Source organism: Podarcis liolepis (assembly GCF_965112155.1).
Source record: "Podarcis liolepis genome assembly, chromosome: 5".
Taxonomy (NCBI): Eukaryota; Metazoa; Chordata; class Lepidosauria; order Squamata; family Lacertidae; genus Podarcis; species Podarcis liolepis.
In genome coordinates this window covers 79779097-79790274 of record NC_139556.1, presented here as the reverse complement: position 1 = coordinate 79790274, position 11178 = coordinate 79779097, and the positions used below count along the sequence as shown (strand labels likewise).

General features: G+C 42.1%; 1 protein-coding gene across 2 annotated transcripts; it reads right to left on the bottom strand.

The window, feature by feature from the left end:
• Positions 1-5738: 5738 nt before the first annotated feature.
• SUCNR1 (succinate receptor 1) lies at positions 5739-10846 on the bottom strand. 2 transcript variants are annotated; one of them, XM_083504549.1, is made up of 2 exons: positions 10695-10846; positions 5739-7918 (listed from the first exon to the last, which is right to left on the bottom strand). In XM_083504549.1, the coding sequence occupies exons 1-2, from the start codon at positions 10695-10697 to the stop codon at positions 6965-6967; spliced, it is 957 nt and encodes a 318-aa protein (XP_083360675.1). In that variant the 5' UTR covers positions 10698-10846; the 3' UTR covers positions 5739-6964. The 2 variants fall into 2 exon arrangements, with proteins under 2 accessions (XP_083360675.1, XP_083360676.1); XM_083504550.1 differs by lacking the exon at positions 10695-10846 and adding an exon at positions 10038-10283.
• Positions 10847-11178: the final 332 nt, after the last annotated feature.

Sequence of the window (11178 nt, the reverse complement as noted above, 5' to 3'; positions counted from 1 at the left end):
CAGCATGAGTCTGACCAAACTGCGGGAGGCAGTGGAAGACAGGAGTGCCTGGCGTGCTCTGGTCCATGGGGTCACGAAGAGCCAGACACGACTAAATGACTAAACAACAACAAAACTTAAGTAATACCATGTAAAGAGTAACTTTAGAATAACTCCATAAAGAAGACCTTATTCCATGCAAGTTCCTATGTCGGACACTACATTGGACAAGATATAGCCAAGTTATTAGTATCATTTACAGGTTGATGCAGTAGCAAAGAGTCTCTGAATCCTCAGGATTTTTGGCTGGCTGAAAAACAAGTGTTTTTTTACATTATATCATGTTGTGTTTCAAGTTTTCTGTCAGGAATAGGATGTTAAAATTGTGCAAGATAAACAGAACTCTGAAGTAAAAGGTAATTCCAAGTTAATGATGGTGATCTTTAGAAAGAATCTCTCTAGTGTGATATACTTTCTGTGTGAGCAAACTGCTTTTCCTTCACCTTGTCGTGAGACCTGAATGTTATATAAGCTGGTTTCTCAGAAGAACGGCTGCAAGCTGGCGGATTTATTTATTTTCCCCACACTAGGGAGTCCTTGGCACTGAAGATAAACTAGCACATCACCAAGACAGATTTGCTCAATTGAGATACGTTTCCATGTGGCTATTGAACAGTTTAATTTCATGCACAAGCCAGGAAATGGGGAGAGACAAGGCCCAGGTTCCAGGACTTGGAAGAAATATCATCTCTGTTTCTTTGCCAAAGTGTGGTGTCAGGAATCACACTGCTTGCTCATCAAATTTATAGTTCAAAGTCAAATGGTTGTGGACGGAAAACCCACAAAAGGTTCTAAGTTGAATATCCATTAACAAAACAAAAAATCTGAATTAATTTGCCACAATCTTGGGAGCCAATAGAGGAAGAGACAAGGTGGTGGTGAGAGAGGCTATTTTGTTTTGAGCACTGAGGTTTGTCTTTAGTCTTACTAGTTTGAAATTGTTCTTGTTGTTGTTTTAAAACATTAAGCATTGCAGTTTACTCAGCTAGTACTAGCTGTTACATATAGACAATGAGCATATTTGCCTTATCTTCTATTTTGTGGATTCAAAGGGTTTTCCCTTTTTTCAGTGTTAATTGCAAACTGCAAGTTACTGGCTGGAAGCCAGCAGTGTCGCATACTTAGGTCTTTTTGGAGTTTGAGTTTTGAAAATGACATAATTTGAGGGTTGGAGACCACCAAGATCAGGGAGGGCTGATTGAAATGTTTGCCTCTATTTCAAAACTGGCTTAATTGTGAATCATATCCTTTTGCCCTTTTTGGAAATGTAAGAATGCCGTGTGGTTACTCAGTAGTGAAATAAGGGGACTTCCTACATCTTCAGGGCCATTTTCACTTTTACTTTGTATATTCCAGGGTTCAGAACAGTGATGGCAAAACCTTTTCAGCCCATGGATGGCATTTTCTGAACAACCTTCTAAGGACCATATACCATGGTGGGTGGGGCCAGAGACAAAAGTGGGTGGGGCAACTGATGCAAAGATTACCTTTGTAGAGTAGACTAGTTTATGTACACACACACACACACACACACACACACACACACTACTCTACAGTGGTACCTCGGGTTAAGTACTTAAATCATTCCGGAGGTCTGTACTTAACCTGAAACTGTTCTTAACCTGAAGCACCACTTTAGCTAATGGGGCCTCCTGCTGCTGTCATGCTGCCAGAGCACAATTCCTGTTCTCATCCTGAAGCAAAGTTCTTAACCTGAAGCACTATTTCTGGGTTAGCAGAGTCTGTAACCTGGCGCGTATGTAACCCGAGGTACCACTGTATCCAGGCAAGCAAGGGACATTACCAGAGTTCAACAACACATTCCAGCCAAGCAAAGATATTTGAGGTGCGAAGCAGGACCAATGACGTGTGTAGCCTTGGGAGAGTTATACTGCCAGGCAGAGAGGTCTGGGGGCCACATTTGGACCCCACTGCCAGAAGGCCCCTACCCTGGTTTAGACTACACACCGAACATAGATTCTGTAAGTCTGAGCTTTGAAATCCTGATTGGCATAAATACCGTTAAGTCTTGCCTTTACTTCAACTCTCCTCTCTTCTTTGCTCAACAAATTCATTTTATATCTGAATTCATCATCCCAGCACCCCAGTAACCGAGTTCAGACAGTTTCATAACCTGCTGATTTACAAGTGAAACCTGTGATGGATCTATAAGTCATTTCACTCTACTTTTTACTGCATCATCCAAATAAAAAATAAAAAATAACAATAAAACTGAACCAGGTTCCTAATTCTGGCACAAGCCAATGCAGTTGTCCATAAAGGAAGGAAGAGTGCTGACATTTGTCTGCCTCATTTCTGCCCATTCCCATCATGTAAATTGTCTTTGTTTGCTTTCAGAGATAGCTGCAAGCGTTCTGAAAAACAGAAGCCTCAAATATTCACGGCAACGTATTTGTACAAGGATTCACGCTGTTAAGTTTCTAATCTTTGCAGATGAAAGAGCCCAGAACAACAACTTTTATTTCCCCCCAGAATTAACGTAGAGGAGCATGACTTGAATTAAGTACAGAAAGGATTTCATAAATTTAACAACAGCGTATATGAGCAGTCTGGAAAAAGTGAAATTCTTTTGACTAAAAAAAGACTCTTCACTGAAGCAGGAAGAGAATTAAAGACTCAAGAAATAATGGCCTCCCCCCCCCCAACTGGAACTCACTGGAACTCAGTTCTGGCACATCATGGGTGGGCGCCATTGCCATTCTAAGAGAATGAGGGAGGTGTTCATAGTGAGTTCCAGCATCTCTTTTCCTAGAAAAAATAGCACTGGTGAATTACTTAATTAGTAATGTGAGAGGTGCTTGAGTACAAACCTTCCTCCTGTGATCTAGAAGTGCCTATATTTTAACCCTACTGCAGTCTGATTTAGGAAAGAAAAAAATATTCTGTATATTTTCTGCTAAGCTGCTGATATGAAGGGAGGCACTCCCAGGACTCTGGTGCATTGTGTATGAACTCTGGCAAAAATTAAGCATGGGTGTTGCTCCTAGTTGCCCTCTTAAAGATGGCGGCTTAGCTACAGGTGGACTTCCCAAGCTTGCTTGCGTGCTGAAAGCACAACCGTTTATTTTTCTCTGTTCTGGACTTGTGTCTTTCATTTACTCATTGCTCTGACTCTTTAGGAACTTTCAGGCTTTACTTTTAGCTCATTATTTGATTTCAGTAGGTTGTTAATTCTCAGGGGCTGCCTGGTGACTACCACACCATTATTGCTTGCCGAGATCTCCTAGGCCATCTTACCATCTGTTGCCTTCTGCTTCCTTCTTTAGAAAATAGTAAGTGGTCTTATTGTGATATGTACATCAAACAGAAAATGTTGTGGTGGCAACACCACCCATTTACTTTCAGGCAAACATTACTGGGGGTGGCTTAATCATCCAAGTTCCTTTTTTCTTTTACTTGGAAACCACCACACTTTCTTCAAATCCACTCCGACACCCTTCCCCCCCCCCAAGTTGAGGACATTGTGCAGAAACACAAAAAGCTGCCTTATACTGAGTTGGACCATTGGTTCCTCTACTGCAGTTTTCCCCAGGAGCTCTTCAGGATTTCAGACGTCTCTCCAAGTCCTGCCTGGAACCTTTGACAGGCAAATCAAAGGCTTTATCACTGAGCCACAATCTTCCCCCTAAGAAGGGATGTGGGAATCATAGAATCATAGAGTTGGAATAGACCACAAGGGCCATCGAGTCCAACCCCCTGCCAAACAGGAAACACCATCAGAGCACTCCTGACATATGGTTGTCAAGCCTCTGCTTAAAGACCTCCAAAGTAGGAGACTCCACCACACTCCTTGGCAGCAAATTCCACTGTTGAACAGCTCTTACTGTCAGGAAGTTCTTCCTAATGTTTAGGTGGAATCTTCTTTCTTGTAGTTTGGATCCATTGCTCCGTGTCCGCTTCTCTGGAGCAGCAGAAAACAACCTTTCTCCCTCCTCTATATGACATCCTTTTATATATTTGAACATGGCTATAATATCACCCCTTAACCTCCTCTTCTCCAGGCTAAACATGCCCAGCTCCCTTAGCTGTTCCTCATAAGGCATCGTTTCCAGGCCTTGGACCATTTTGGTTGCCCTCCTCTGGACACATTCCAGTTTGTCAGTGTCCTTCTTGAACTATGGTGCCCAGAACTGGAAACACACTGATTATCACGTGACAAATATCTTGGCCAATTCCCTACTGGCTTATTGACGTCTGGAATAGCAAAGATAATTGGCTGACAAAAAGAATAAGTTGGGTGAAGATTAAAAATTGAAACATCCTGCTGCTGGAATATTGTGAGGAGATAATTGTGCAAACCACCAAATAAAATAAAACAATAGACATATATGCTTTAATACAACAATAAATATAATGATGTATCCCAATGGATGCCTGATCCAGAAACTAATGTGACAACCAACTAGGCAACGTAATCACTACACGCCTGGAGTAAGTGAAGTTAACTCTATTCAGAGAAACAGGATCTGCTTAGGAGTGCCAGGCCTAATGAGCACAGCAACTCACTCTTCTTCAGTAGGTCTTTTCCCTATGTGGCCTTTGCGGATACTGAAGGCCTTCCCACAGCTGCCTAAATCTCCTCTTCAGGTCTTTCCCAAGCAATCTGAGACTACGCCGGCATGTCTGCCTTTACTCCTCCTGCTTCATTCCTCTCCTGGTCCTGGTTTGTCCCAGCAGCAGCTGGAGGCGCCTGTGTTTCTTCACCAGGTTGACTCATCTCTGGCCTCCCTCCTCTTCTGCTTTCATTTCTGATTCTGGACTTCTCTCTGTCATGGACTCCCCCTGCTCACTAAACCCTGATACCTCTTCAGCTTCCAACACCTCCTCCCCCCCGTCTTCTCCCTCTTCTCCCTCTGACCACTCATCATCGTCCCACCACCTGGCTCTAAGCCTTCTTCCCTTGAGGGTTCCTCAGCTGGTTCCTCCCAGCATCCCTCTGCATCCAACCAACAAAGGTAAAATTTGAATTTGTTACTCACTTTTGCCACTGGCCCACCCACCACTGGCCTGTGGCCCCCAGAAGATTGTCCTGATGGGAATGTGGCCCGCAGGATGAAAAAGCTTCCTTACTCCTACAGTATAACCTAAACTTCACAGGCCAAGGGTAGCTGATGGACTGGATGTATGGACGAGTTTTGTCTTCTGGTTTTTAATTTCTCTCTCCCATGGTGCTTTAATTCAATTTTACTTGAAACTGGTTATTGCTACATAGGATATTGAAGGTCTGGATGATACAGAAGATGAAGCCTCAGCTTTCAAGACTCAGATGGGGCTTGTGTTGGGGGCAAAGAACGCCATGTTCATGTATTAGGGAGTAATAATAGTAATAATAATAATAATAATAATAATAATAATAATAATAATAATAATTTATTTATACCCCACCCATCTGGCTGGGTTTCCTCAGCCACTCTGGGCAGCTTCCAACAAAACACTAAAATACAATAACCTATTAAACATTAAAAGCTTCCCTAAACAGGGCTGCCTTCAGATGTCTTCTAAAAGTCTGGTAGTTGTTTTTCTCTTTGACATCTGGTGGGAGGGCGTTCCACAGGGCAGGCACCACTACCAAGAAGGCCCTCTGCCTGGTTCCCTGTAACTTGGCTTCTCGCAGCGAGAGAACCGGCAGAAGGCCCTTGGCGCTGGACCTCGGTGTCTGGGCAGAAGTAGAAGCAAGCTAGTTCTCAACTGTGTTTATTTAAGAAATCTCTATACTTAAAAGCCCCCAAGGCAGCATACAAAATCAATAAATAAAATAGCCCATTCAATACATGCAGGCCACACTCTCAAGCATTCAAGTACAGGATGGGGAAGGGCACGTCTGCAAAGATGCCACACAACCACCCCACCCCATATGTGTTCATTGAACATGTGGGTAGCAGCTGCAAGATATATAAAAACAGCTCATATAAAATACCAGCAATATATACAAACAAAGGGAGCTGACTCACAATAACAATCATGAATACCATTTACACACGGAAAGATGGAATTGGCCTGGCATCTAAAAGATAGCAATGATGACAAAAGGCAAACATTTACACAGAGCTCCGTAGTTGCAGTGGCCACCACTGAAAATTCGGCTCGACAGAACCCACTTGCCTAACCTCCAAAAGGTCTGTTGTGCACAGATCTCAGTCGATGGTCAGGTTGCGTTGGAGACCACAGTCTTATAAGATGCTAGGCTGTTTCGTTATCCAGGTCTTGCCCTATATAAAGCTTTAAACATTGAAACCAGTCAACAGCCTGGTGGCTTCATCCTGCATCAATTGAAGTTTCTAGGCACTTTCCAGATCCACCTGTATCCAGATAGCCGCACTCCTAGTGGAGATAGAATCATAGAGTTGGAAGAGACCACAAGGGCCATCGAGTCCAACCCCCTGCCAAGCAGGAAACACCATCAGAGCACTCCTGACATATGGTTGTCAAGCCTCTGCTTAAAGACCTCCAAAAAAGGAGACTCCACCACACTCCTTGGCAGGAGCCAAGATGTCAGGAGCCAAGATGTCAGGAGCCAGGCTAGCTTGGCTGTGTAATGTCATAGAATCATAGAATTGTAGAGTTGGAAGGGTCCCTGAGGATATCAAGTCCAACTGCCTGTGATGTAGGAATATGCAGCTGCCCCATATGGGGATCAAACCTGCAACCTTGGTGTCGTCATCACCATGCTCTAACCAACTGAGCTATCCAGGCAGGGGCAAGGTCAGTGGTGTGGGGCTTCATTCCTCTTCTCAGTTTAATCTGAGTGCAGCTTTGCACAGGCACTTGGACTCAAGCGCTTTAAGGGGGATAGACCGTTGCATAGCATCCGAATCCCAAGCAATCATCAAATGTTGTGCACCAGTGAGCCAAAGCTCTCCAGCCTTCCACGCAGTTCCCATCAGTCCAAGAAGTGCATTTAGCATCATTTGTACCAAGGCGTGACCCTTTTAAAGAGATACCTTGCGTTACTCACCAGCATCTCCCTAAAGTGATCCCCCATTAAGAAGTAAAAGATGGGGTTAATTACACTGTTCAAAAAGGCAATGGGCCTTGTAACAGTATAAATCATACTGATAAGGTCCTTGCCGCACGAGGGACGCTTCCAGGACTGCATCCGGGAGGCGATCCTAACATTGCGCATGATGTGATAGGGAATAAAGAGCAGAGAAAAGATGGCCACAGCCATGACGATCAAGGTGAGAGGTTTCTCTAGAGTCAGGGCAGCAGTGAGCTCTGCGCTGCGGCTTTTGATGAAGGCATGTGTTTTCCTGTAAAAATAGCACATGGCGCACAATGGGATTATGAAGCCAGTCACTGTCAATATCATACTATAGATTAGGCTGTCTTTTGCAACTCCAGAGCTTGCATAATCCACGCACAGGCTACCATTGCTATTATTTTTCTGGTCGTTGAGGAAAGTGAACATGGGCGTCAGTTCCAATGTGACCACGACCCATATGGCGATTGATAAAACAATAGCCGCGCTTTTCTTCTGCAGAAAGTGATTTCTGAAGGGATACTTCATGAGCAGGTATCTGTCCATGCTGATAACGGTCAGGAAGAGGATGCTTGTATATAAGTTGACGTGCAGCAGAAACCTGTTGGCTTGACACCAGTCTTTCCCATAGGACCAATTCCCTTGAGAGTAACTTGACACCAGCAATGGGAGTGTGCAAAGGAATGAAAAATCCGACAGCGACAAGTTGAACAGGTAGATGTTGCCGCTTCTCCAGGTTTTGAGGCAGAAGATGTACCCAAAAACAACAATGCTGTTGCCAATGATGCCAAATATGAACTCCAACGTGTACATGGTGGAAAGGTAATATCTTTCCAGGGATTTCTCTCTATCCCAGCATTCTCTGATGTCACCTCCATCCTGGAAATGTAAAACAAATGTCAATTTGGTTTTTTGTTTTTTAAAAAGGCACTTACTTATTGCTTAGCTTACACAGCCAATGTGATTATTGCCTTGTCATATTCCTGCACTTTCAGTCATGCCAAATGTTAGATAAACACTTCAAGTTATTCAGTCCCTCTTCTTGCATAAAACAAATTTCATTGCAAAACTCTTCTCAAGAAAAATGAGGCGCTGCCGTCTTGACAAGGTGGGGACAATGAACTTGAATATGATTATCTTTGTATCTGGTGTGTGTTTCAACAGGAGAGAAAGAGACTTTTTTAAAAAGGGGGTGGGTGGGAGATCACTTTCTTAGTGATCTTGAGTTTTCTATGCTTCTTTCTTAAGAGACTCTGGGATCTGAAATACTGCCATAGCAGGCTGGGAGGCTGAGGAAGTTCCTCTCTAGCTTCACTTATTATCTGAGACACACTAGATTTAGAGTGGTGTGGGTGGCCCCCTTGCACGGGGCGTCATGCTGAGGGGCCACAAAATAAGCATGTCCAAAGTCCGTTTTGGGGGTCCAATCCGGCCCACTGGTCAATTTAATCTAGTCCATGTGACAGTATATGTCCTGGGGTAAAATCCTTAAAAAAGCTCAAGAACTTTGGTTGGCCATCACACATGTTCACTTCATCAAATCTGGCACTCTTTGAAAAAAGTTTGGGCATCCCTGGCCTAATCTAACTGAGTCTGAAAAAAACCCTCCTCTGTTCTGTCTTAAGGCCAAATTTTATGTTCCATCTGTCATTTAGTTTGACATTGCATATATGATTTTCTTAAATAAATGGCTGGTACAGGAAGGCAGTGAGCCAAATTAGGTTCATGTAGGGGGAGGGGGCTTTAACACTTTGACCTCTACATGCCTAGTATTTCCAATAAGAAGAACACTCTCATGGTGACCATTGGTGTTTTCTTCCCATTACAAGGAGCGGGGGCAGAGGATGGAGAGATGGAAATTCGGGGGTGGGGGAGTTCCAATTCAGTTTACGTTTAAAGGCAAATCAAAAACAACTTTCAAAAACAACATGAAACCCAAAATACAGTAATCCTTCAAAAATTCACAAGTACCCAAATTTTGTGATGCAGTGCTGCACCTGAGTGATGTTTACAAAAACCCATTTATTAGGGGAACTTGTTCATAAAATTCATGTATTTGTGAATATAAAATTCAAAATGCAATGTGTATGGGGAAATTGCTTGCAAAAAATAGTCAAAACTGCATACAAAACTAAAAAGGGGGGAAAAACCACACAAAAATGTGGATGAATTTTCACAGGATTTTTTTTTTTTTTAGAAAATGCAAATTGCTGCAGAACAAGAAATTGCTGCAAACAATTAAAAAAAACCCCCAAAGAAATTAACTCAAAAACTGAAATACAATTTAAAACTCAATGTGTTGTATCCAACATTAATCAGACTCAGAGTAGAACCACTGAAATAAACAGACACATTCATTGATTCAGTGAGTTTACTATGACTAATGCTGGCTATTAAATTCGCACACTGATTTCAGTGGGAACTTGTGCAGCTAGCTTACTCTGAATCCAACTCAATATCTGCACATTGAGAAGTTTGTTTTTTCGGAGCCTAAAATATCTGAAGTATTTGAACAAACAGGGGGCCAATCAAAAATAATAAAATAAGAACTTGCAGAAACAAGTTCTACTGATCCTCACTTAAAATGTGTTTTAAAACAAGATGCCTTCTGAAAATTGGTTTCTTAGACAGGTATCTCGCAACTTACTTGCATTTAACTTGTACACATTTGGCTTTATGCTCTTGGAATTATTGTTATTATTATTATTATTATTATTATTATTATTATTATTATTTAAAAGAGGGTGGAAAGGGAGGGGGGAATTGGCAATCCCACCCTTCATTGCACCTGATGTGTTTTGACTGTAGACAATTTTGGCTTTAGGCTCTATCCCTGGAATGTAATCCCAGCGTAAGTTGAAAGTTGCCTGTACATCAAAAAAATGACTAGAAAGAAATGTGTAATTTAAAGAACTGCATATGTATTACAGACACACACACACACCTGCCCCAGTCAAGAGATTGATAAAAGGCTTATCTCCTGTGCCTGTGCCTGTACCTGTGAATAAACTGCACCTAGCTGTAGACAGGCGTCTATGACTGGTCTGTGTTGGAGGAGATCCTTGCAATGTCAGTCAAGAGGTTATTCGTGCATCACCAAATTGCTAAATCTGATGTCTCCCAGGTGATATTTGAGCAACACCAGTACAAATCCACCCCATGCAGAAAACAAGTCCAGTGCACAGATAATATTCCTTCTATTGATGTACAACTGTAAAATGAATTGGGTGCGTAATCTTGCAGTCAGTTTATCTCCTAGGTTATTTTTTTTCTGTACACAACACAGATGGAAATGCTACCACAAGCACAAGGTTTAACTAGGATACTTTTTTTGTGTGTAATGGATGTTTGCAAGCAATGTTAATATCCATTACAAAACAATACAGCAAATATTCAGCAATTTCCTTATTAAGAACAATATAAGCAATAAGATCACTTTGATCTCTTAGGTTTTATAAAGCAGCCTGCAAAAACCAACATAGCGCTTGTAATATCCAGGATAAAATTCAAAGACAGGGATTATCCCCTTTACTAATTTTGTTAACTTGTTTACATATATTCAATCATAATTACAAGGTATACAAAACAATCTGCAAAAATTCTATTTAATAAACTGAAGGATATTCAGCCTTTTCCCCCTTTGCTTACTACTTACCATTCTGTAGAATGGGTATTGTCTCTTACTAGGCTCTTAGTTGAACATGATCTCTCTGCTGAAAGGTTCGAGTGAAGTAGAATGTAGTTCAACATAGCCATGCCTCATTTACATAATATTCAGCACATGGTTAATGATTCAAGGATTCCGGAAACTCGTTTGACTGAGAAGGACGTGCAGGCAGTTCCACTGGAATAGAAGGTATTGCAAAATCCATTCTGAGTCAACTGGTGAAATAATGGAAATATAATCCCTTCTAATGCCCTGCTGAAATCTTCCTGGTGCTCACTTTCCAAAAAACTTTTCTTTAGATGGTCCTGTTCTTTAAAAAGGAAACCAAAACCAATATTTGAATTCAACAGATGTATGCTGCTGCTTTCGAAATGCCTATGAGGGGTGGGAAATGACTTTGTGACTGAGTCATAAGATGAAGTGCAACTTACTCAAAGGCTACTTGCTAACCACGCCTTGCTACGTCTCAAGT